This window comes from Amaranthus tricolor, chromosome 13, assembly GCF_026212465.1.
Source record: "Amaranthus tricolor cultivar Red isolate AtriRed21 chromosome 13, ASM2621246v1, whole genome shotgun sequence".
Classification (NCBI taxonomy): Eukaryota; Viridiplantae; Streptophyta; class Magnoliopsida; order Caryophyllales; family Amaranthaceae; genus Amaranthus; species Amaranthus tricolor.
Genome location: NC_080059.1, coordinates 2,313,480 through 2,339,764, shown reverse-complemented (window position 1 = coordinate 2,339,764; position 26,285 = coordinate 2,313,480). Strand labels below are relative to the sequence as shown.

At 33.9% G+C, this 26,285-nt stretch overlaps 3 protein-coding genes across 3 annotated transcripts; 1 reads left to right on the top strand and 2 right to left on the bottom strand.

The window, feature by feature from the left end:
* The first annotated feature begins 116 nt into the window (after positions 1–116).
* Positions 117–5,494, top strand: LOC130798562 (tryptophan synthase alpha chain-like). Its single transcript, XM_057661598.1, has 9 exons — positions 117–439; positions 1,266–1,412; positions 1,514–1,579; positions 1,861–1,969; positions 2,681–2,757; positions 3,483–3,560; positions 4,298–4,375; positions 4,540–4,599; positions 4,689–5,494. Exons 1-9 carry the CDS (start codon positions 233–235, stop codon positions 4,821–4,823), a joined length of 957 nt encoding a protein of 318 aa, XP_057517581.1. The 5' UTR covers positions 117–232; the 3' UTR covers positions 4,824–5,494.
* A 164-nt stretch (positions 5,495–5,658) lies between these two features.
* On the bottom strand, positions 5,659–10,238 carry LOC130798563 (V-type proton ATPase subunit F-like). The gene is made up of 5 exons (XM_057661599.1): positions 10,075–10,238; positions 9,879–9,969; positions 7,680–7,761; positions 7,067–7,149; positions 5,659–6,032 (listed from the first exon to the last, which is right to left on the bottom strand). The coding sequence occupies exons 2-5, from the start codon at positions 9,939–9,941 to the stop codon at positions 5,868–5,870; spliced, it is 393 nt and encodes a 130-aa protein (XP_057517582.1). The 5' UTR covers positions 9,942–9,969; positions 10,075–10,238; the 3' UTR covers positions 5,659–5,867.
* Positions 10,239–12,009: 1,771 nt separating this feature from the next.
* Positions 12,010–25,027, bottom strand: LOC130798561 (histone acetyltransferase GCN5). Its single transcript, XM_057661597.1, has 13 exons — positions 24,234–25,027; positions 23,557–23,621; positions 23,332–23,412; positions 23,020–23,094; positions 20,599–20,767; positions 19,286–19,329; positions 18,897–18,996; positions 17,742–17,810; positions 14,821–14,875; positions 13,829–13,947; positions 12,878–12,971; positions 12,417–12,558; positions 12,010–12,327 (listed from the first exon to the last, which is right to left on the bottom strand). Exons 1-13 carry the CDS (start codon positions 24,843–24,845, stop codon positions 12,267–12,269), a joined length of 1,686 nt encoding a protein of 561 aa, XP_057517580.1. The 5' UTR covers positions 24,846–25,027; the 3' UTR covers positions 12,010–12,266.
* Between the last annotated feature and the right edge of the window lie 1,258 nt (positions 25,028–26,285).

Genomic DNA, 26,285 nt, shown 5'->3' with positions numbered 1-26,285 from the left:
AAACTTACTATTAATAGTAACATTTTTTCTTACAACATATCATTATTAATCGCAATCTCAGATAAAAAAAACAAATACCATAATGCATATACATACACACCCTCATTAGTCATCAGTGTAATTTTAATTTCAAGTACCAAGTCTACCAAACACAGAGAAAGAGTGGGTGGGAAGTGGGCTATTCTATTCTATTCCAATTTTTCCATTAGATAAGAAACTCACTGACTTTGGAATGGCTATAGCTTTCAAGTCTACTTCTTTTCTGCATCAGAAACGTTTCGAAACTCCATCTTTTCTGGGTTCTTTTTCGTCTTCTTCCTCATTCAGACTTGTGAAGCTTTCTTCAACAAAACCTTGTAAATTGATGGCATCCCTTGCAACTGCTCAAACAGTTGCTGGACTGTCTGAAACATTCAATAGATTGAGGGAGCAAAAGAAAGTATGCATCTTTTTTCTCATTTTCTCTTTAAAAAGTTTGCAAATTTCTCTGATTGACTAAATGGTTTTGAATTTTGATTAGTGTTTATTTATGTTTGAATTGATGTTACATTTGGGTTGTTGGGTTTAGGAAATTGATCTTTTTGATAGATTTGTAAAAAAGGTTAAAACTTGATGAATGTATGATGATGAAGATGTTGATTAGTGAATGGTCATTGATGTTATTTACTTATTAGGTTTTGTAATTACAAGTTTGATAATGATTTTTGCATTAGTAATTTTGATGCGTCATAATTGGCTTGCCATATCCTTTGATTGTTCTTTGTCCCACTAAATTTGAATATTGTATTAGTAGTTTAATTGGAGAAAGTAAACATCTTTTTGAATCTGTAATCCTTGTCTGATTATCTACCAATAAGGGTAATGTACTTGAATTTGAACCTTAGGACACCTAGATAGCTATACATACCTATTGTCAACACTGGATGGCAACCAAAATCCACCCTTACTTCGCTTAGGAAGGAGTCACTTTAGCGGTATTGGGGCAATATATTGTTGTTGCGATTAGGGCTTTGGCATTGTTGTGTATTGTTTGCAGCATTGTAATTTAAGTGTAAGTTCCTAATAGTGCAAAACATCACCATATCATGGTTTTGAGTTTACCGCGATCGAAATATAGGCGTAGACCACCGCAAAACCATCTAACTGTACTTTGACATGTTTTAACAAATTCCTTTGCCGTGCTTTTACACTCATTGCATAGATTTATGGTTCTTATGTACTTCTTGAATCCTTTGACACCTGATGAATATGGATGTATTACAAAGGTGGCACTTATTCCGTACATCACAGCTGGTGATCCTGATTTGTCTACGACGGAGAAAGCATTGAAGGTGCTTGACTCTTGTGGTGCAGATATAATTGAACTGGGTGTACCATACTCTGATCCTTTGGCAGATGGTCCTGTTATTCAGGTACCTTATAAGTCTGTTAACTTGAATCCTATTACCAATCATTTATGAACCTTTTTTGTTCAGGCATTTCAGAGCTTAAATCTTAGTTTCTTTTATTGTAGGCTGCAGCTACTCGTGCCTTGTCACATGGAGCCAATTATGATGCTATCATCTCCATGCTGAGGAATGTAAGATCCTTCTATTTCTTTTTTTCAAGATCTATGTTACTCGGACTCTTCATTTTGCATCACGTACCCGTGTTGGATCCTTGATGCTCAGACATTGGTATGACACTTAGACACTTCATTTTAGGCGTAAAATTGAATATTTAGACGTATCCGACACTTGGAAACGTACCAGTATCCGACATAGTACCCAAGTCCAAGTAACATAGGTCGAGGTAAACATTTGCAGCAGTGATTCACTTTGATAATTCTATAATTTTTAATGTCATGCTATCCCCAAACAGGTTGTGCCAGAACTTTCTTGTCCAATCGCATTGTTTACATATTACAACCCTATACTCAAGCGTGGTGTGGGAAAGTTCATGTCCACCATAAAAGATGTTGGTGTACATGGTACGTGCACAAACTTCAATGCCTTAGCTTCTATGTTTTAGAACTATTGTCATATATTAAAAACCTGCAAGACTCAACTTTGTATAGTTAAAATTAATTCGTATAGAGTAAATGAATCTAGACAAAGAAGAGAGTTTTCCAATACCAATCTAAAGTTGCACTGTCAAATGTTTAAAGCATATTCTTTATCTTTAGTAGTATATGTCATTTGTTTCTGGCAATTTGGTTGTTGTCGTGAATCGTAACAAGGTACCATTGCATTTTAAATGTGGTTGCATAAAGAATCTAGGCTAGGTTTAAGCCTTTGAAGCTGCCATAATGCAGTTGCATGTACTGCGATTGTTTTTAGCTATGCAGCTCACTCGCTTCTTCTGAACATTTTTCAGACCTTTTTAAAGAGTTAGTAATCTCTAGTGAAGCCATTGGTTTTATAGAGTGGCATTTAATGTCGCATTAGTTGTGTAGCACATCTTATATTGTGGATTTAAAGGAACACACATAAAACGAAACCCTTTCTTAAAATTATATTTGGTTGGGGGGGGGGGGGGAGGGAGTGGTGACTTGGCGGTTGGTCGTGTTATTTCGTGTACTTGTGTGTTTGGATATTATAGATGCTTAATCCAATCATACCATAATAATTGCTCACATTCACTAATGAGTAAATTTGTATGATATCTTATAAAATGTTTACGTTCATATCTATATTTTCAGGTTTAGTGGTTCCAGATGTTCCCTTAGAGGAGACGGGAGTCCTGAGACAGGAAGCTCTTAATCATGGAATTGAATTGGTAGGCTTCACCGTTTGATCACTTGTTTTTGTTAAATTTTTTTGGTCGGAAGGTGACCAAAGTCCTGTGAGCTGATAATTTAAAGGCTTCTCCATTTGAGCACTCCAATAAAAAAAAGTAGGAAGCGCTTGTCCTCATGATAGTATGATGGAAGTTACAATATAATTAGTCTGTTATTCTCTTTTCTGCTATAGTTTCTTAGCTCCATTTAGTTGTACAAGAGAATACATGATAAAAGCTTTTGAATTTACTTTCATGATTATCATATGAACCATCATAACCTTGAATATTGATTATTCAAGAGCTTTGAGTGGATCATATTGAAGATTAATCCTTTTTATATGTAGCCTAAGAAGATTAGGGACTAGATTAAAAGAACAAGATTGGGACCACTGCCATAAAAAGGGTGCAAAATTAGTGAAACAAACTAAAAACGAAAGTGGTGCAAAGTGAGAGGGACAGAGGCAGTGATTTGAGCTAGCAAACGAAATACATCAGTTATATGCAATGTTGTTAGAAGCAATTGTAGTCAACAATAATTAGCATTTGTGGTGTTCCATTATTAAGATATTTAAAACAAAATTTTAGGTGGAACCGAAGACTATAAGAAATTTGAATTCCGAAGGTACAAACATGAAAAAAGATAGAGACGAGTATATGGTTGAAGTTATTACAAGAATCTCGACCTTGTGGCCTAAATTGACTTCTTGTATTATGTGGTGGAGGTACTGCTGACTACACCAACTACTCCCAGAGAAAGAATGAAGGGCATTGTGGAAGCTTCTGAAGGATTTGTCTATCTTGTAAGTTATCTTCTTGGTTATACTATCCTCCCTTTTTTTAATGTATACGCTCCTCAAACACGCACTATATACATATTTTCAACTTCTAATATCTCCGTATACTAAAAATTGGAAAAGTGTATATATATTTAAATTAAACTATATATTGAGACGAATCTGACAAGATCTTACATGACTATACATTTTTTTAAAGATAGTTCACTAATGATGAACGAAGGTCAAAACAAGACATGTATAAAACTAAAAATGTAGTCGTTAAAAAAAACTGCAGTGAAAATTTTTTTGATATCTAAGTGCCTTGACACACTTTGTTGACTTCCGTCTAACCGTACGAACTTCCAATGGTCCGAGAATTCTATATGTTTTACGTTAGTTTTGGTTTATGCAATCAGCAATTGTTGGCTGACTCAGTTTTGCGGTGGTGATTATTCATTATTGCTATTAAATGTGTTCGACGAAAACACTTTAGTAAACACGAAATCAACCACAAAAAAGAATTCCTCAATTGGGTCATGGTTTGAGAGGAACCTAATAGATATTGGCCCCTCGTCCTCAAAATAGTGCGACAACCATTGTACTTACTGAGGCTCCTGGAATTTGTCCTTTTTAATGCTAATTAAACCTCGCTTTGGACACTGTGATTCGGGCCAGCTTGTGTAGAAAATGTGGCACGTGCAATTTTTGGGTGTAACAGGTGCTCAATCAATTAATTCCGTATACTGATGTTTGTTGAGCAGGTGAGCTCAGTTGGAGTAACAGGTGCTCGGTCAAATGTCAGTTCACGAGTTCAAGAACTGCTCGGTGAAATAAAAGAGGTGTTTTTTTGTGAGAATTTACGATATGTATTATCTTTTGATGGCTTTTTTTGACTTGGTTAAATGAATGAATGATAGTTTAAATTTGCAAACACCACTTTTTTCTTAATCCTTTAGATTTGTGGATACGACTTTTTTTTGACCCATTACCCTTTTGTATATAGGCGACAACCAAGCCTGTGGCTGTCGGCTTTGGAATCTCTAAGCCCGAACATGTAAAACAGGTGAATTACAAATAACATTTTTTATCTTTACCCAAGTTAATGCACTTGCATACGATGGTTCACCTAACGCTAATTTGTTGGGGCTGTAGATAGCTGGATGGGGTGCTGATGGCGTGATTGTTGGCAGTGCCTACGTGAGGCTGCTGGGCGAAGCCAGTTCACCAGAAGAAGGATTGAAAAAAGTGGAAGAATTTACAAAATCCTTGAAGTCGGCTCTAATTTAAAAGAATGTGTTAAAAAATAATCAGAATCTATGGAACAATCGATGTTATGGTATATGGAACAATTGATGTTGTACATGATTCCTTTCAATAGGGCTCATGTTTGTAGTTTGGTCAAGCCATTTGCTTATGATGTCTCGGTACAAATTTGTAATTTTGCTTTATGGTACAAAAATTTATTGACCATTATTTTCTGATATGTGGTGTATTTCAGTAGGAATGGTGGAGAATTAAGGAGAAATCAGCTATAGCTGCTCAATTTGTGCCAAGCTAACAAAAAAATGAACCAACAAATGACTCGTCCTTAAAACACGATTGAATTGATATGTTAACTAAACACACGCTCAAGAAAAGGCCTAACCGGAATTAATAAAATTCAAAACGTCCTCTTTTGCACTACTACTTTGGAAGGATTTCAATTATAGGAGGGAAATGAAAATGGATATCTGAGTGCGTACCTTACTCCTTGTCCACTTTTTAGAGGAGGCACTGGTATGATTTGTCTGCTACCCTTTTCCTTCAGATTTGACTTGTACGGGATACTGGATTGTTGACTATGAATATGACTATAGATTTACACAGAATAAAATCACTCTTGTTGAAGATTAGAAGATTATTAGTTGAATCTTCGATTCTTCACTGCTCAATACGCAATCGTGACCTACTAATCGCATTGTTAAACACTTTGTTGGAGTTCTTGAAGCACATTTCTTCAGCTTGACATTCAAACACAGATGTCTATGAATTACCATCCTGCATATAAGTTGAACAACGTACTCCCTCTGAAGTCATACTCGATGCTTATGCCAATTACACCCAAGAAACAACCAAAACATGGTTATCCCGACTAAAAAGTATGATCATGAAATTGCTTAAATATTCATACAAAGATAAAATCATTCAAAATCGGAAATTAAATGTAATGAATTAATTACACGTTTTATTTTTAAAAAATAAACATTGGAATATCAACTCAGAATGTGAACAGTTTTCGGGTTTAAAATTCAAAGCATTCAACATTCGAGGGCATATCAATATGCCTAAACCCTAATATCTGCTTGACGCAACTGATTCAGCAGAGAAAAGGTATTTCACCCTTGAAAGTACGGAATCATGAGCAGGATCATAGGGATGGTCCTTGGACGGAATCTCCAAAATAGCTGGAATTGGTTTGTTGTAGCTATCAACCAGAAATCTTATCATATTTGCAATCTACAAACAGGCAAGAGCTCATGATGAGAAACATATTCAAAGAATACTTTTCTGGGAGGTAAGAGGGATACAACCGAAAGAACAATAAGAAAGCAAAAAGCTTCAACCCAAAACATACATGACAAAGATACTTTCATCCGGTAAGACCATCTGAAATCAGATAATACAAACTTTCTCTCGAGATGACTTAGAAGACACAGACCAGATAAACTGCACTTGTTCTATCGAATAATAGAAGTTTGCATAAAAAGAAACATCGCATCTACTGCTCTATTCTAGTGAGATTGCTACATTATGTATTTCCCGGCCCGTTTGGTTAATGGTACTAATTGGTAGTAATGAGAATGATTTGTAGTGTAAATTATCATGATATGTATCATATCATTACCATGGTAATGAAAGTTTGTTCATGAAAAAGTTTTTTTCATCATAATTTTTCATTACCACCTAATACCAGATGTTTAAATGGTAACGTATTGAAATGAATTTTGTAAAGAAAATGAATTTGTTGAAGGAGAATAAATATGACCATTAAATTTATCAAGAGATATTCTTATCAAAAATACACTAACATTTCATTATTATTCTCACCATTTAGTACTGATTACCAAACGGGCCGTCTATGTAAGAGCTTTTGAGGAGAAATGTAGAAATCTCAATGAGACAATGCTAACAATATATTCAATTGAAGCTCCATTATGTGGGCTGATAGAAGTACTCCCTCCTGTTCTTTGAGTTTGCGATACTCAATCTAAATATGTGAGAGCTTTTGGGTCAGGTCTTTTAAGCTAAAAGGGATAAAGAAAGTACTTGACAAGAACTTGACTAACACACCTCTCATGAGATGCTGTTTCAATCAGTTATCAGAAAACGTCCGAGTGAGATTGCAACAATGACTAATAGTTAATCATGTGAGGTATTCAGAAAAGGTGAATTTGAACTGGCATCTACAATGACAGATAGTCGATCAACTGGCTAAATGATGAATAACATGGAAATTCGTATATTGGAATTTGATATGCAAATGAACTTACATATTGACTGATCAATACAATTGCTATGTCCTCCCTTGTTGTGAATTCTTTAAATGCTTCCTCAATTTGTTTCACCGTTGTTTCTAACCAAGATACACAAGTTAAGGTCAGTGAGATAAAGACCAAACAAGAAAAACAAAGTATATGAATTTGAAAAAACGGGAAAAAAATTAAGGGATGACCACGAGCATAAGATGCATACCGGAGATGAAAAAAGTCAAAAGACAGTCCTAAATGTAGAGGCAAGAATACAATAGATGAACAGAAATACATAATAGATGATACACTATGGAACTATTTCTTTTTTGTAAGAGCCTTAGCAAAGAATACTAACAAAATGAACAAAAAATACATATAAAATCACAACAAAGCCTCATCTATAGGTTGACTATCAAGTTCAAGGATTTCCAATTGAGACAACATAGTGCAAACAGGTTGTGTGATGTGGTTATTGGTATTTGGTAAATTTAAAATGATTAATTCTTGCATCAAACAACATTACTAGATCAAATTAATGTTCAACCAAGGTAAAAGTATGGCAGTCTCACAGAAAAAGATAAAATGGGGCCAACACTAAGCAACAAGTATACGCCTTAAAAATTTAAGTGCTTACTATTGTCCACAATAAGGTAGTTTGACTTCCTCCGGATATCAACATTACCAACTCCAGCAAGTAAAAAGCCGGTAACAGTGTCCTACATGAAAGGAATTGATAAGATAAGCTTGAAAATAAAGAGCAACAACTTCCAGCATGACTCTCACACGATGCCAAAGTTTGGGGAGGTCATTAGAAGCTTTAACATAACTGGCAGACGCACAAACTCCCAAGAAAAACAAATAAGTCCCCAAAAAAATTGGAAAATTGATCAGACTCAATTTTCAAGTAATCAAGAATGGTTCTAACTTTTGGGGTTCTTTTCATGAACTGGTCCCTCATACAAATTTGGCCAGATTAGTAGGTTACAAAAGACAACCATTCTTGTCAACAACAATGCGAAAGACTTAATCCCAAAAATATGGCGCTAGCAGCTAGCTACATCAATTAAAAGCAAATCACCTTCCTTCTATGATGTAACCACCCACTGTTACCTTTCTACCCAAGGAAAATCCAATCTAATACAACAACAAAAATGCTAGAGCCTTAATCCCAAAAGATTGTGGTCGGCTACATGAACCATATATCAATTTGTAAGTCTAGATCCTTCATACCATTTTTCTTTTTAAGTTTCCCAGGCTCTAAATTTACAATTAGCTAGCAAGACACAAAAAATTCAGTACAATTCCATAGAGTGCTAGGGGCTTTGCAACCTACGTGAGACACAAGATGAGCGACACAATGGTTGAATGTGTCGATTAATTCAAAGAAGTTAGGTACAGGAAATATTCAACGATTTCGACAAGTGAGAAACTCGAGTTAGTTAGAAAGAGTAATAGGAACATCAATATGATATGATGCAATAAACAGCCTTATCTTTCACTACTCGTAATTTCCCTCTTAACACAAACTTTTTAAGCTCTTGATCACATTCCTAGTTCACTCCAAAAATTTTCTACAATCATCCTTTCATCTTTCATTCTTAAATCTCCCGAAGCACATATTAGTATCAGTTGAAGACCTTAGTCGCTAGTAAACCATATTCCCTCTATTCCTTCTTGTTTGTCCACTTTAAGTTTTTCCATTTTATGACAGAGAAATTTAAATTTAATTTTCGAAGTATATATTCAAGATAAAATATATTCATGTGGGATCTTGTTAGATTCGTCTTGATGCAAAGAATTTTAGTATATAATTTTTACAATTTTTTATTATGCATACTATGAGATATCGAGGTTCAAAATTTACGTTGAAATACGTGAAAAAGTAAAGTAGACAAACAAAAAGGAACGAAGGGAGTACCTTATCAAGGCAAAGTATCCCTTATTCAGCTCTAATTAGGAATAGTTCAAGTATGACTTTCACCTAATCTCTTATTATATTTCAAATACTGGGCTTCAAGGGTCGTTTGGTATAGAAATTGCACATGTAATAGAACGATAATAGTAAAAGAATAGAAATGGTAATGATAAGTCTTATTGATATTATTTGTTTGGTATGAGGATGAGAAGAGGATTCGCTTATTTTAAAGCAAATAAATTTTGATTCCACACAATTAAGAGAGGTAACAAATGAAGTAAAACAATTACCCTAATAAACATTAATTGTTATCATTACCTCTTACCAATCTCTTGGTAATGGAAACAACTCCTTTCCAAAAAATAACCTTACCAAACGACACCTCAATATGAAAGGCCTTCCAAATACAAAGCTTAACTGTCTTCCAAAAACCATAGTTACTCGACCATCTTTCAAAATCTTACTAAGGGATATATGAAAATGCTTAATCCAAGACACTATATCATCCAATCAGCAACACATACTAGTACTTTGTCCCTTCAAATTTGTTATATCACACAAATCAAAGAAAGATCTTTACAAATATAGCTTAGCAAATTCAAGGGGATATACAAGTATGTATTTTAGTTCCTTGTGATCAAGTAATTTCCACCACGCATACTAGGAATTACATGATGGTCTCATCTCTCATCAAGTAACCCTCATAAACTTTACACAAATACGGTGCCATTATTAAATTGAAGCTAAATAAACATCAGCAAGTTCAATTTGATAATGATAGTTGCGCAGACGAAGTTAACCTTATAGACATAATCCTTCAACTCAATCAAAGAAAAATTCAATCTTTCCAATATGTACAACAACAAAAATAAAAGCAAACCTTTGAACATAGAATCTAAAATAAGCTAGATTTCATACCTCATCAGCAATAACAGCAATAAGTGCAGAATTCTTTGTTGGGATTTGAGGTTTATTAGCCATATTCAATCAAGGTCAACAACCAAGATTCCTGAACAGAAATTTCAGAAAATCGATGAATTCATGATTGCGAATCAACAACAAAGTGATTAAAAGAAAGAGCCCAAATACTCCATGAAAATTCAGAGAAACAAACCTGGGATGAATGAGAGTGCAGGATTTCGAGAACAATAGTAATTATCTGTCGTAAAAACTTGGGTGATCTAGATAAGTCAGAGCACCATAAACCTAGATAGATCTTCAGATTTCAATCATCATCTAAACCGACTATCGACGCTGGAGTATTTTTTGTTTTTAAACCGGGTCTAAATGACAGGTAAATTCCCCTCTAAAATGGTCTCTGACTATTGAGATAATTTTAAATTGATCTAAATAATTCAATTAAATTATCTCAAATAGAATTATTTCAATTGATCTCAAAATATTTACTTTGTATAATCAAATCAAATACTCAATTTCAAAATTTGGTTCTTAGTGTCTTTTTTTCAATGAGATTGTCTTATACTTTTATAATATTTGCTTAAAAACTACATGATTAAATAATGAATGACTAACAAATAAGTGATTAGTCATAAGATAGAGCCCATATTATAGCGGTTAATTTTTTAATTACTTATTTTACGAGTTCACTTAAATAGGAAAGACTCTCCTGAGAGATCGTCTTTATAAGAAACAGCTCTCTTAGGTCCAGCCCAACAATTAAAAAAATAGAGAAAAACCTAAAAATCGATGCGCACGTTTGAACGTATTTGGAGTTAGTGTTATAACCTATTAAATTGGTATTATAACCTTTTACAGTTGGTATTTGGGGTTGGTGTTATAACCTATTAAAGTTGGTATTTGGAGTTGGTATTATAAACTATTTAGAGTTGGTGTTATAACCTATTGAAGTTGGTATTATAACCTATTAGAGTTGGTATTTTAACCTATTGAAGTTGGTATTTGGAGTTGGCGTTATAAATTATTAAATTGTTTTAACCTTAAGTTGTTAATATATTGAAGTTGTATTATAACCTATTACAGTTGATATTTTAATCTATTGAAGTTGGTGTTTTAACCTGTTGGTAGTTGGTTAAAACGCAAACTTTAAAAATCAACTTCAACAAGTTAACATACCAACTTTAACAGGTTAAAACATCAACTTTATTAGGTTAAAATGTCAACTTTAATAGGTTATAATACCAACTTCAATAGGTTAACAACTTAAAGTTTAAACAATTTAATAGGTTAAAATGCCAACTCTAAATACCAACTCTAATAGATCATAATACAAACTTCAATAGGTTATAACACCAACTCCAAATAGGTTATAATACAAACTCCAAATATCAACTTTTTATAACACCAACTCCAAATACCAACTTTAATAGGTTACAATACCAACTTTGATAAGTTATAATACCAACTCCAAATAGGTTACATAGCGCGAGTTTTTTTGGTAGTTGTTTTTTTAGTAATAATGGGTCAGCCCATTTGAGGCGCATCTCTTATAAAGACAGTCTCAAGTAAGAGTTTGTGTCACGTTATATGTGATGATCACTCTAAGATTATAAATAGTGGTCACTTTAAAACTATAAATGATCACTTTAAGGTTATAAATAATCACTTTAAAACAATTGTATATTTAAAACAATAAGATTTCGCTATGAAATTGTTTCATTTGAGAATCACAAATTGTTGTGAGAGACGATCTTTTCGAGAGATGCATTAAATTTATGGGTTAAATAGTACACTAGTACAAATTGAAGAGAAAATAAGAATGTAGACTTCTTGTTTTGAGGTCGCCTTTTTGAGAGACAGTCTCTCACAAATGTAGTTAGAATCATCCTTGTAATAATATTTAATAGTATCACTTATGATCTCATTCTGTAAAATATTTGATGTTTTTGCATCTTTCTTGAAGGAACTCTATTGATAAATTAGTAACAAAGATATACCACTTAATGATAGTTCAAATCGGCAAATTTATCATGCGGGTCTTGGACATTTAGACTCTTTATGTCATTTAGACGGATCTTTTTATGTAATTTAATTGAAAGTCTAGTCAAATTTGCATCAGTAACAAAGAATGAGAGAAAAAAATGTAATTGAAGAATTTGATTCTATGATTATTGATATGTTTGGTGAAACATTAACCACCTACCTCTAAATAAATTCGTTACTCATTGTAATATTACAATTCACAAATCATAACGTATTGAATTATCCACCAGTAAAAGTGTCATCAAGAAGTAACCTAAGCCTCCCAACTAGTGTATATGTTACAGACTCGCATATATACATACACCCAATAATGTTGCGAATAGCAGAGCTGCCAAAACTAAAACTTTACTTGAGAAATGGTACTCCAGCCTGAGAATTTGCTTTACTTATGAAATGTGACTCCAACCTGCAAATCCATCTTTTAAATGAACAATTCAAAAAGAAAAGGAATCACAGAGCACAGCAAAAATTATAACAGACAGATGGAAAACATGCCTGGTTGCACACTTGTAATATATTGTCTCCGGAGAATTGTAGGTTCGTGCATTTTCAAACATTCTTCGAGCATCAGCAACAAACATCTCAAATGTCACATAATACACCTCTGAATCTACCCTCTTTGACATTGTTCTCAAATCTGCATCATAAATTTGTGATTCTGGAATTAAACATTAACACCTCGAAGCTAAACTCGTTTGTGATGCTCAATTCTTATTGTAATGACTTTTGGAAACATATATTGAGCACCCTTCAAAAGAGTAGAACCGAGGAGTGCAGGGGTTGATCCATTTAACATCCTTATATATAACTAGTAGACATTCCTTAAGGGTCCTAATGTGCAAATGTGTCTGGTTAACAAGGTATAGAACTAGACCACTGAAATTTTAAATGAGAACATTATTAAATCTTGGTACTAATTTTATGATGCACAAGACAGGTGAAGAAATTGATCATACCAATGGGATTCTTGATGATTTCATAGTAATCAGGCACGTCACGAGCATCGACTGGTTCCTTAAATGGCCAAGCATCAGGGTGCTCTTGCATAGACTGCTTTCAGGAGAATTCATCATTAATATGCAGCATTATTCAAGTATTCAAAAGCATAAACTGGGGAGAAAGCCTCAAATCTCATTCAGACGAATAGTAAAGGAACTATAGTATGTCCAATTATGGAGATAATCATGTGTATAAATGTTCAAAGGAGGCATAGCTTTATGCTACGTTTCAGCATTAGAAAGATACACCAACATAGGGGTGTTACATCACAATGAGATGAACAAAATTAACCAATCCTTGGACTATCTAATCGTTTCCAGGTTTTAAACAACTATTCTTATTCCATTACCTAAGAATAGGTTACTCTAGATGTCCAAAATGCTGAGAGAGCTATCAAACAATGCGATAATGACTAGACTCTTTAGCATACAAGTAGGATGAAAATTGTACAAAAGCCCAGCTTGGCAAACCCCTAACCAATCTTGGTTAAACACCGATCATCACGCTTTATTGATACCAGGACTGAACTGATCCCAAGTTCCGCCTTCAAATGATCCCATTTAAAAATCCCCAACCTTCTGTTAAAAAAACACCTTCAAACATATCTTTCCTTACAGATTTGGCTAAAGTGGCCCGATCGTCATAATGTGAATGTGAGCAAAATCAAGAGCTAGCACACATGATTTTCAATTAATTAGAGTGAAATTGAAGGTTTTAGCACACTGGTTTAGGTCATTTAGACGGTTAGACTTTGTTTAAGGTGAGTTTTTAACATAATAAACAAAAGATGGGATTTTTTATTCTAACCAACCAATGATTTGATTTTTAAATTCAATTTTAAATAATCATCGGCTACAATGTCGAGCATAATGGACTCGAACTCTACAGCATTAAGCAAGAAAGATAACCTTCAAGAGTGAGCGCATGAAGGCAGTCAGAGCTTTCTGATACGAAGCACTATCTCCTTGTGCAATTAACTGCTTATACTTTGAATGACCATACTGATCCGCTGTCCACCCAGCATCTCCTACAATATGACATAACAATGTACATTTATCAGGATTCATCACTCATGATATCAAGTATGAATCTTTGTCTCGTCCACACCCAACAGCTGACCTCACTTTTGGCTTTAAGGCTTTAATTAGAAGATTGTTTGTTCCAAAAATTATTAGAAACATTGCCAATGCAATATCACATCACATCAATTGGCTTAAACTGTAAAGAAGAGTAAAAGCACAAGAAAAATGTAAATTCGTGGCTCAGAAGGTGACACTAGGGTAGGACTAGGACTTTATTGCAGAGAATTCGTAGAAATGTTGATATTACTTTTTTTTTTGAAAGGAAATGTTTATTACTTTCGTTGGCAAGATTTGGAAATAAGATGGGCATTTCACATAACATGTCAATTTTTATAAAGAATAATTTCAAAATGCAAGCCACTATTGCATATTTTCCCTTTCGGTCCACAACATATTACAGTTAAACACAAAAACAGCTGAAAGAAAAATGACTAGTCAAGTGAGAAGAGTTAAACGGAACAATCAAAACTATGCAAGGCGTAAAAATCTAACAATGGTCGACTGGTGCCATCAGATATATTTAGGTCATCAAAGCAAAATATTTGCACGCGGTAGAATATAGGAGGAAATCAAAAACACTCGGAAAAGTAAAGCAATGAAAAAGAACAGTAAGCAGTGTATAAAAACAATAGTTGACTGTTATCTGATATACTTAAGTCATCAAAGCAAAACATTGGCAATCAGTAAGCTAGAGAAAGAATCTGAAACAATCAGAGAAGTGAAAGCTACGTAGAAACATTATACAGCAACCAGAGAACTCGGATATGTAAAGTTTAGACCTATGCATCACAAAAGCAATAATGTTTGACCACACTTACTCAATCCTGGAATATCCTCAACTTTGATGACCCTTCTGGGGATACCAGCCTCCTTCTGGAATAATATACTCCACGGTTAGATGAAATTTTGGTATGGAGAATCTAACACTAAAAGATATAATCATTCAGATTTTAGAATTAATCTTAAAAGAGGTTTTTTCCATTTTCTGGCTCAAGAGAAAATTACAAAATTAAAGCACAGAAATTATAAATAAAAAAGACAAGTTGTCCTCAGAAAGTCCGAATAGCAAACAGTACTTACAAACTAAACTTTAAAATTTCCCTCGCTCAAAAAAGGCATTAAGTCACAGCTGATTTAGTCATCAAAGACACTAGATGACTAGATAAGTAACTAGTTCTAACTGCCCAAGAAAATTGAGTTAGGAAAGCAAGGTCTGACCATATGATAATGAGACGCTTGGAGAGGAAAGCTACGCAAGCAAGCTTGCAGCAAGGTAATTGTCCCTCTAAAAGAGAAGCAGACTTCCCCAAAGATTCTCAGCAAGGATTACCTCCAAGACACACATCCAAATCACTAAGAAACCAACTCTTGATTTCGCAACCCACAAAAGCAGCAAACTGCCTAATACAACATGGGCTAGATTGATCACTTAAATCCACAATTTAAAAATTCTGCAAGACAATGAACTTTCCCCCTTGAACTTTCATGACTTGCAGCTAGAAACTATATTACCTGGACTTGGATCCGAGAGTCGGTGTCTGAAATGTGTCCGAGTATCCGACTCAGCTATCGTTAAATTTAATGGGCACGGGGACAAAGACCGAAATTTATACACTGACACCTTGGTTGTAAATATATAAATCTCTAAATATGAAAGCTTAAAATTAGATTTTCTAAAAATAATACTACAATTTAAGATTCAAATAATTTAACATTTATTTTAACTAAAAAGTCTTGTATATCGCACTTTTTCACTAGTATGGATCTATCTTAGAGTAGAGATAAGGTTTTCATTTGTCAACTCATGCCTACATCACTGTTATCTTAATTCAATTATAAAGATGAGAGACGGGTCTTATCTTAGTCAGAGCAAGTATTACTTTCTCCATGTAAGGTCTAGGGTTTAATTCTCAGTCAGTCCTTTCCTTCCCTCAGTTTACCCTTTATCATAAGTAATATGCATTACCTAGTTAATATCCTCTACACACTTAACCAAAGAAACCCAAATTCACTTTATCATAAGAATTCTCAAAAATTTAGTTGAAAGAGACCCTTGTACACCTTTTGAACAAGTCTCAATCACATCCTCATTAAACAACAGCCAAACGCCTTCAGTCCACAAATTAGAACTTAAGCTGTAGGAAATCCTATCCCCAATCAACAAGCAAGCACCATTGAGACATTAAATCAAGCAAATTTAGACAAGCAAACACTCATTCCATAAATGATAAACCACAGTATAGAAACGGATAAAGAAAAGCAATTTAGTTTTGATTACACTATAACAACCACAATAGAATGACACTGAAAGCCATCAGGAACCAACGAATACCCCTATCCACACTGAAGAACAAGCCCATCTGTCTTCATCAAATGACATCAATCACTCATGCTCCAAAAAAGGTATATGGTCCAGTCCAATACCACAATCATTAACCTGTTATATCCTCTTGCATCAAGAGTCTCTACTCCCTAGAACTGTAATATTTCTCTACAAAGAGCATCATATCAAAGACTATCAATAATTATTTAAGTATTCTAAATCTGACGCTCATAATGTTTTCTTGTGCTTGAATAAGGAAACCCATGATGTGTCTTCGTCATAATATATATGAACCCTTTTTCCTAGTGACTATCTATCTCTCAAAAATCATTGACTTCTCTTGAGTTTGTATTAAATGAAACTCCACAACTTGAAGGCATAATCCATGTTATCACGTATTTTAACCCTCCTTTGTATATCGGAGACACTCCGTTGGCGTCTTTCGAATATAATTCTTTAATACATGTCTAGGAAAACAAATGTTTCACATCTACATCCATCTTTTCTAGCTTTAAAAGCTTGCAAGAGTACTAGACTACTAGTATCATACACAAGAGAAACAAACCAAAATTATTAAGTTTTCAAATCTAACGTTCTTAATGTTTTCTTTTACTTGGGTCATGAGACCCATAATGCGTCTTCACCATAAGATATATAAACCCTCTTTCCAACTCAAATTCCTCATCTAACAGCCATCACTTCCCTCCACAGAAAGCAACTAACTCATCGTACCCTTACAATTTCAGATTCATATGCCTCAGTCTCCAAGAAACTTGATTTGAGAACAATTAATCTTACCTTTGTTTTTTACTGTGTAAAGATAAAGGATCACCTAAAAACCTTGATAATCAGGATCTTTTACTGCATGCTAAAGTTAGTATAGACTCTGCTGCTATTGCAATACAGCAACACTTCGACAACAATCACATAACCTTAATCCCAACATACGGGGTCGACAACTTCAAATAAAACGAATCGGCGTGAAAGAACATCAGCAATGTATGCGGCCTGCAGCTATGGCATTGCGTTAGAATTAATATTCCTCAAGGCTGTAAAGACAATTAACGCTAGGAATTTGAACTTTGAAAGCAGTTCTTAATTTAGTAGTGCCCCTCAGCATGCCCCTCAGCACACCATTTGAAGTTCTGTCTCTTTTACCCATTTTACAAAAAAAGGAAACCTCAAATTCTTATTGCATCTTATCTGCAAAATATTATTATGGTAAATTACATTTAGAATGATCTTTAGAAATTATTATTACTATAAAAGCTCAATCATTTTATGAAAAAATAATTCAAAATATGTGCCTCAAAAATCACATCACCTAGGAATGTGAACTCTAACTCATGCCTTTTTCCTAGGGAGCAAGAAAAATATCATCTCACAAACCTTGAAAATAATAGGCAATTAAATTACCTTCTCAAAAACAATACCAGTATAGACAGTATGACAATTTGAGAGCTCTCTGATTTTTCCATCAATGGCCTGTACCACCCAACAAATGAAGTTAATCGAAAAAATGTGGTGACCCAACAAAATATCAACTATCAAACTTATAACATAGACCAAAGTAAAAAGATTTAAAAAAAAAAAAAGAAAAAGAAAAAGAAAAAAAAAGCTACTCCCACCATAATTTAAGCAAGGGACAGTGTGACTCTCCAAAGCTATAACTTTGATCCATTATCCACATGGATCAATTGGCATATGTAAAGGAGATGGGAAAAGGATTAAGGATTTTGTTCTTGTAAAATCTATTTTTGTTACAATGGAGAAGAAATGATAAGGATATAAGAGAGGGAATCAAAGACCTTTGACTTCCAAATTTTATTCCCAAGGAGCCGTTGGGGGTTAATTATGGCGAATGGGATTACAGAAATTTCAATATATTACCGTTCCTATTTATTTGCATCATAGATGGAAGCACAAAGACCATGGAGGCGCACAAAGTTACTGAATTGCCTTAGGCTTTTACCCTTGCAACCCGTACCCCACAACCTTACCTCAACTGCTAACCACACTAACAACCCCTCTACCTGACCTAGCAGCCTCGACCACAGCAATCTTAGAACCACCCTCACAGAGATTTCACAAGACATACCCCCACCTCAAATTACCATTGTCCTCAATGCCAATGAAATCTTTCAAAAGATCCACCTCCATTTCACTGGCGTAGTATGTTGCATGTATTAGAGAACACCCTAAAAAGGAAAGTGTTGCAAGGAAATAAGAATGGAGTAAGTATAGGATTGATAAGGACAATCATTTCATTCCCTCTCCCCCAAAATTTATCTATACACCCTTATTCACAATTGCACCAAGAAATTCCCATGAATTAAATAAACCAAGCTCACATTTCTTAAGCTTACGAATTAGCACAACTACAAATTCATGTCAGATAAAATTTTTTCCCAAAGTACTGCTTAACATTCATACCAGCAAAAAATCAATTTCTAGTTGCTTATAGCATATCTGCATATGATATTATTTTGAAACCATAAAGTAACAGAAGAGATAGAGTCGTAGCTCATAGAGGATCATATCAAAGGTTCTTTTTAGAGTAAAATTTCTTACCTTCCTTTGACAGCGGATCATAGTTGATAAATCCGTGTACGGAAGCTTTGGATCGATTTTGCATTCCATAAGAATTCCTCCATCATAGTCTTTAATATACCTAAAGAAAGGAGATAAAATCATAAAATTTAAAAAAATGAACACTAACCACATCAAACATCACCAAATGATAACACAGCTTCAATAGAGCCATAAATTCCGCATAGTAAGCAACGCGTAAATAGTAGATGGTAGGCTGGTAACAGAAGCATATGCACTATTCCATCCCATCAAACATTTTAACCTCAAAAGCAAATGATAGAGAAAAAAGGAAGACAGCCAACAAGCTTCACTTACTAGTAGAACTGTTTCTCTCATTTCTCCCACATAAACTGCAGTATAAAACTTACCCATGCCATATGTCCTTCTCCAAGGTGATCTCTTTAGTAAAACCCTTCAAGATATATAATAAAACAATGTCAGTGATTTATCTTTGACCATGAACATAAATTGAAAAGAATAAATTCCAGAAAATGTAGCATGAATCAGTTAACAAACACAATAAAGCTCAATCTGTTATGAAAGGTCACAGCTTCAGTTTTTCTCAGCAATTGAAGCCCTATTTACAATTGAAGTCCACTGTATTCAATTAACTATCAATAGCTAGATATTCTTTAATATGAGGTTAAGCCATATGAATCTTTTCATTATGCCTAATGACTGATGCAGGAAAAGAAAATCCATCTATTGTAAGGAAAATTATCATTCTTGGTGATCCTCCTCAAGTCTACCATGGTTTGTCTAACAGAGCTACATCTTATTCTTACCTACAATGGTACATTTTTTTATTTTCAACCTTATTTGCTTCATATGGCTAACACACCTGCATCTTATGTGTTTAACACTTCACTGAAAAACTATACATCACACAATTTTTTTCCTCAATGTGTAGTTACATAAAAAAATATACATACGCCCAGCTATCCCTAGTATTTGTCCTATTTGGGATTGCACAATTGTCAATGCACTAATTCAATGCTTAATATCTTTAATTGTCCTAATTAAATTAAAAAATATAAAAAAGTTGATATTAATAAAATTTACATTAAGATGAATCAAGCAAGATCTCACTTTACTTATTTATAACTAAAAAGTTAAGAATAAAATACAAACTAGCAGTGATTGATGAATATTGTCAAATTAATGGGACAATTAGTATTTAGTAGGGATAAAGGTAAGAGATCCAACTTATATACAGTAACCATCTCTATGGGAAAGAAAGCGAACTAGGAAGCCATGATTATTTTTACTGTCATGTAAAACTTAGATTCTTTAACTATTTCTCATGTAAGGAAAGAGGAATACAGTAACTCGTCTTGTTGCAAGATGGGCGACTAATCTATAATGAATATATTTGTATAGAACCTTTTCCCAAAAGTATTTTAACTTTGATGGATCTTAATAGATAACATTTCCTCCCCGAAGATTCCAAAAATATATATAAGGCAATAAAACAAACCACAAAGAAATGACAAGAGTCACAATTAGGGCAGAGTAATAGCACCCTATTTCACTAGTTCAGTCATTTTGATCAAAATCATCCATTTTACTAAAGAAACGACACTAAGGTGAACAAATTTTAAACCAGTGTATTTCTTCAAATGTAGATAACCATAACATCATATACAATAATGATGCCAAATAAAAATGATGGGAACTGCACCTGTTTGATAAAATAACCAACAGCATTATTGTCTGCATATGTTAGAAAATGAGTTAATCCATCAACATCACGTGCATGCTGTTTTAGATGATTCATCAGCCTAGTGCCATAGCCTTTTACTTGTTCATCAGCAGTAATAGCACAGAAGGCTATCTCGCCAAATTTTTGGCTGTCAAAATACAAAGGATAGCACATTCAAGAGCAATGAAAGGATATAATGCATTTCCTTGAAGAAAAAAAAGAAAAAAAGAAAAAAAACCTATTTCCCATATACACAGAAGTGATTGATTACATACACTAGTCATGAAAAGGAAACTGAGCAGGTTAGATATGTGTTAGTGCATTTACAACATAGTCATGCTTATAGAGATGAAAAGGGAGCAGAGACAGTAACTTCAGCTTGACTGTCTCGGGTTGAACAATAAGCGGACTTTGCCACCATCTCATCACATACATCTACATAAATTTATAAGAACTTATCACTATTCTCCATTTCTTTTTGATAGTTACATTTCTCCCTTATATGTGAGTATTTTTTTAGAGAAGTGTAGCTATTAAAAAAACAAAAGATAGTATTTCATGAAGAGGTATAAAAAATAAATCTAATGTAGATTGATCCCTCCATCCATATTGCTTTTCCACATAACTTATCTTATTGCATATTATTAGTCTCTTAAAATGGCAATACACTATTACTGGTTAATTAAAATAACTTCTTAAACTATGTCTATACCTTAAAGAAAACCAAAGCAAGGAGTGTTGTTTCATCAAAACGATAGAGATGGTCATCACTTGATAGGAAGATAATGTAATTAAAAAACTCTTAATAATTTCAAGCTAAATGATCTTTAATTGTACACTTTGTAAGAAAAGTGTAAAACACATAATTTGAATTAATTGTACTCTAGAAGGGGAGATACAAGACTTAACAAGTCTACAACAACAACAATTAATTACCCCCAATGTTATTAAGTGACTCTTACCTAGGTGGGTATTGAAGAATCGGATGTACGTAACCTTACCCTAATTAGTGATAATAGAAATATTGTTTTTGATTGAATTGGAAGGCCACATTTCTGTTTTGGAAACCTGGAACCCTTGAGCATACCTATCTCTTTAAAGTCCCTAAATGAAAACTTTTTAAAGTTTGCTGAAAGTCTAAACAAACAGTACAAATCCATTCATATCAAAGCAAAAAATGTGTATTTTTAATTCTTTTGAAGATTGAGTTGTCTCCATGTTGCCATGAATTCCTTCCTCATTTTCATTTATATGCAACATAGATGCACGTTTGCAACCATGTTTTCTCAAAAGAATACCCTTCAAATGTTCATGAAAAAAAGCACTTGATAAAATTTGTTTCTAAAACAATTGCACAAGATACAAGAAAGGGTTGGAAGTCACAAAAATTAAGGAAAAGATTAAGAAATCGTTTGATGGTATGGATATGCGCAAAGACGAGTTATTTGCAAACCAGTAAGAAAGATAGAATATTGACACTTTGGAGACCTCAAAAGAGAGAAAGACCAAAGATCACCAAGACAGGAATGAAAAGAGATTACAAGTTGAGATGGTTGCAAATCAAAATGAATGGAGAAGAAAAATCCATGTGGACTATTGGAAGTGATCTATTAGTTCATGGAGCCGTCTCTAATCTTTTAGAATTAAAGTTTTAGCATTATTGTTGTGCAAGATATAGTGCAATGACAAAGAAGGGTATTTCAAAGAAATACATTGATAGTCTAAGATATACATCGAGAAGTGAAGACAAACGTACATGCCCATCATCAAGACTCGACTTTAAGTCCCTTTCTTTTTGTAGTGGTCCTAGATGATATAACTCATTGAAGCATGAAACACAGATCACTACTAAAACGTTCGTACCAGTAGCATTTGAAAACGTGACTTGAATCACCGGTGAGGGCGATCAAATTTCTGTGAACTTTTAGAAGTTAGCTTTAGTGTTTGCTCTCAAATAAGAAACCATAAAAGATGAGAAAAAAACTACAACAAATCGAGGATGTTCTGGGCTTTGGTCTTCAATAAGATATTGTGAAAAAGAGAAAAGAGGACAAGAAGAAATCGAATGAAAAAGGATATGAAGGATTTAGACTTACGGATCGAGATAGTAGAAAATCAAAATGCATAGAAAAGAAGAATTATATGGACAATTATTGAAAGTGATATATTAGTTTATGTAGCCAACCCCAATCTTTTAAGATTAAGATTTTGGCATTGTTGTTTTTGTTGTTGAACATCTCATAGCTCAACACAGATATTTGAGCATGATAGCATAGCATAAAAAGCATAATTTCTGCAAGTTATAGCATTTTAAACGTTCTACTTCCAATTCATCCATACACAACAAGTTCCGTGCTCCACTAGGTTAAAGTACACGAAATACACTAAGCATAGAAATACCTCTTGTATGGACGATAAGTGATACCACCAACAACACTAGTGTTACGTCTTACAACCATCACAGATTTATGGTTTCTGCAAATATTCAAATCAGTAATTAATAGCAATCCTTGAAGGTACCATAAGTCTGCAAAATCCAATCACACTAGCAATATATCCCTTTTAAAAACCTTTTTTGCCTATTTCTTTTACAATGTTTTCCTAACTATAAGTCAGCAAACATTTTCCACGTGATTCACTTAATTGTTCCATATAAATAATATGTACAAGCCAGGACAAACTCACATTAAGCAACTCAATCATTTCGCATACCTATCCATCACAAGACGAACTATATATTCCTTTGGCATATTAGGAAGTTGCCTGGCAAATATATTTTTCAACCCTATCAACCTGAAAGATCAAAATTAAAACATTTCATTAATTGTTATCTTCTGACCTTAGTGTATGCAATAGAAATAATTTGTAGCCAATTCACATCCCTCTTTCACAATCACAAACACAAAAGTTGTATAAGCATTGAGCCAGAAAGATTACCAAACCATATGCTCATCAACTCCGTCATTCCAATGACATGGAAATTTCAGTTTTCCACTTTCCTCCTGCAAGATTCAGATCTTCATAAGACTTTTAAAAGACGTAGCACTAGAGTATCAAAACTAAAGTAAAACATCAACTTCCTAATGGTACAAAAATCCATCTGTTTCCTTTGTGCACATAACATGACTGAACTCTTTTGTCAAGCTAATTTGATAATATTCTCTCCATTCCTTCAAAGCTCTGCTTACATCCTGTTCTCAACAGTAATAACATGACTGAACTCTTTCGTTAAGCTAATTCGATGATACTCTCTACTCTTTAGTCTCCGCAAATCTTCTAATTTCTTCATACCTTCCGTTCTCATCAGTTATTACATAACAGAACTGTTTTCTGCTAAGCTAATTCAGTAAGCTCTTTCGATTCATTCTAAGTTCTTCACACTTTCCATTCCCAAAAGATGTATAATTTCGACATAAAACCAATTCACTTGAAGACAAAAGAATTCAATTCCGTAGAAGGTAGTTCATATATACACAGATAAGTTCAAATCCAAGCTAATAAATACATGTTCCATTCAAAAATGACCAATGACGTAAAACTGCGCACAAAAATAAAGTAAATATTACAATTCATTAACTAAATTAACCTAAATCAACAACAAAATTCAATCATACCTCGCGCTTCAAGCCTTCTTCACGAGCACTGTAAGCACCACTAGTTTGAATATTCTCAGTAGAATTCTTCACAGGATCTTCCTTCACCACTGCACCACTATTACCAAAAGGAGTACTACCACCACCAGAATTAGCGCCATCTTTAACAGTATCCATAACCTCAACTTTCACCGCACTGGCATCGACCTTACTAAGTTTCGAACTCCTTGGCGCAGCATCAAGTCGCGCAGCAGTAAAAGTACGAATAGATGAGGAATTAGACGGAGGAAAATTATCATTATCGTCATCATCGTCATCGTCATTGTCTGCAGGAGTAGCACCAGCGGCGTCGTCGGAGGAGTTATCAGCGGGAGTAGCGGCGGAGATACTGTCTACATCGTCGTTAGTTTCGGCGGAAATTATGGAAGAAGGAGGAGCATCAATGGTGGTGGTTGCAGGGGGAGGAGGAAGTTTCCGCTTGTTGTGGTGGGAATGGTGGCGGAGAGAAGAAGTTGCGGCAGAGACTGAGGCGGAAGAGTGGGAAGGAGATTGGGATTGGGAGTGAGAATGGGAGGAGCGAGATCTGGCGGCAGTGGTGGTGGTTGGGTTTAGGTGCGAAGGGTGGGAATCCATTGGGGCAGTAAAGTTAGGCCTGCGAGTGGACTTTGGAAGAATTTGGGGTGTCTCAGAATAATTTGGGGTGTCTCAGAATAATTTGGATGTTTCAAGAGATTCTAGAAGGTCTGTCTAACCATCTTTGCTATGCGATAAGCCCTCAACCATTCATACTCGATTTTCATAAAGAAGTTCATGACCCGAGTTAAACCGAGTTTGATGTTATAAGACCCAATCTAGATGCTAAATTGCTAACCACTTATATGTTCGTGCAACTATTTTTTATCTAAAAAAAAGTGTTACATGGATGTCATGTGATCTCAACTATTGAGTTATAGTATTAATTTTTGTTATATTTATATATTATTTAAATTATTTATTAAATTAGTAAGGGGGATCAAAGCAAATTACAAAAGATCACATTTTTGGCAAGGGGAGTCGGGCCTATAGTCCTCCTTGTGAAGGGAATACGAGTATAAATTGTTATCACCTTCTCTCATCGGGACTCTGCTTTCGAACAGAATATTGGATATGATGATAATGAATTAAAGATTATGACTAGTAAGGCGAGATTAAGGAATCACATACTCCCTTTATCCTTAAGAGATTACCATATTTTTTAATACTAGTAGTCCCTACTAATTTTTTAAACTTGTGTCAATTAGTAGTATTGTGGAGTAATTTCTTAGAAATAAAGAGAGTATGTAATTAAACATGAATTCAAATCTATAACACAACAAGAAATTCACTCCACGCAAGCATGTAATTAAAAAAAATATAAAAATACTTCACTACAGTTGGAATAGAATGAACTTTTTGCAATAAATTAAGGGATTAATTTATTCAAGATACATACGTAAATATGATTGATCAAGTTTTAAACTCTATAGCCCTCTATTTGAAGATAAGCATGGAACACAATTGAGTGGAAGCTGACATTTAAATATCATTACTCTACCATCAATCCAAGTTAACGACTTAACGTACGCATGACATGAATCAAACTACAAAATATAATCAAGACTTATTTACTCATATAAATTTTTAGCAGAAATTAAAACACATATTTAAACATTAATAAATTAACATTTATTACATTATTTTCAATTATATAAACTTTAATATAAAATTTTATATTTTCAGTTTACTTGTGTAAAAAATTAATTTATAATACAACAAAAGAAATATTCTTGTATTTTAAATTATTTTTCGTAGATCCTTATACATTACACTTCAAATCATCTTTTAAACTTGAAATTGCCTTATGGAGCTTTGCCTAGTCATGTACTTATCTTGTCCCAATAAATATATCTCATTTTCGGTATGTTTTAATGAATTTGTTCAATTTTTATTTACAAACATAACTTTATTATTCTACCCTCTAAATTTCTCATCTTATTTTCAAATATTCAATTATATAAATTTACTACACTCAACTCCTTATTATCGTATCATTCG

Excerpts from the sequence above, each read along its gene's own strand:
- LOC130798562 (XM_057661598.1), top strand. The coding sequence starts at position 233 with ATGGCTATAGCTTTCAAGTCTACTTCTTTTCTGCATCAGAAACGTTTC. Across the intron at positions 1,413-1,513 it reads CAGATGGTCCTGTTATTCAG|GCTGCAGCTACTCGTGCCTT; the intron begins GTACCTTATAAG and ends CTTTTATTGTAG. Across the intron at positions 3,561-4,297 it reads CTGAAGGATTTGTCTATCTT|GTGAGCTCAGTTGGAGTAAC; the intron begins GTAAGTTATCTT and ends TTTGTTGAGCAG.
- LOC130798563 (XM_057661599.1), bottom strand. The coding sequence starts at position 9,941 with ATGGCTAATAAACCTCAAATCCCAACAAAGAATTCTGCACTTATTGCT. Across the intron at positions 7,762-9,878 it reads TTGCTGTTATTGCTGATGAG|GACACTGTTACCGGCTTTTT; the intron begins GTATGAAATCTA and ends CCTTTCATGTAG. Across the intron at positions 6,033-7,066 it reads TTGTATTGATCAGTCAATAT|ATTGCAAATATGATAAGATT; the intron begins GTAAGTTCATTT and ends GCCTGTTTGTAG.
- LOC130798561 (XM_057661597.1), bottom strand. The coding sequence starts at position 24,845 with ATGGATTCCCACCCTTCGCACCTAAACCCAACCACCACCACTGCCGCC. Across the intron at positions 20,768-23,019 it reads ACTTATCGTCCATACAAGAG|CCAAAAATTTGGCGAGATAG; the intron begins GTATTTCTATGC and ends GTATTTTGACAG. Across the intron at positions 12,328-12,416 it reads TATTACAAGTGTGCAACCAG|GTTGGAGTCACATTTCATAA; the intron begins GCATGTTTTCCA and ends ATGGATTTGCAG.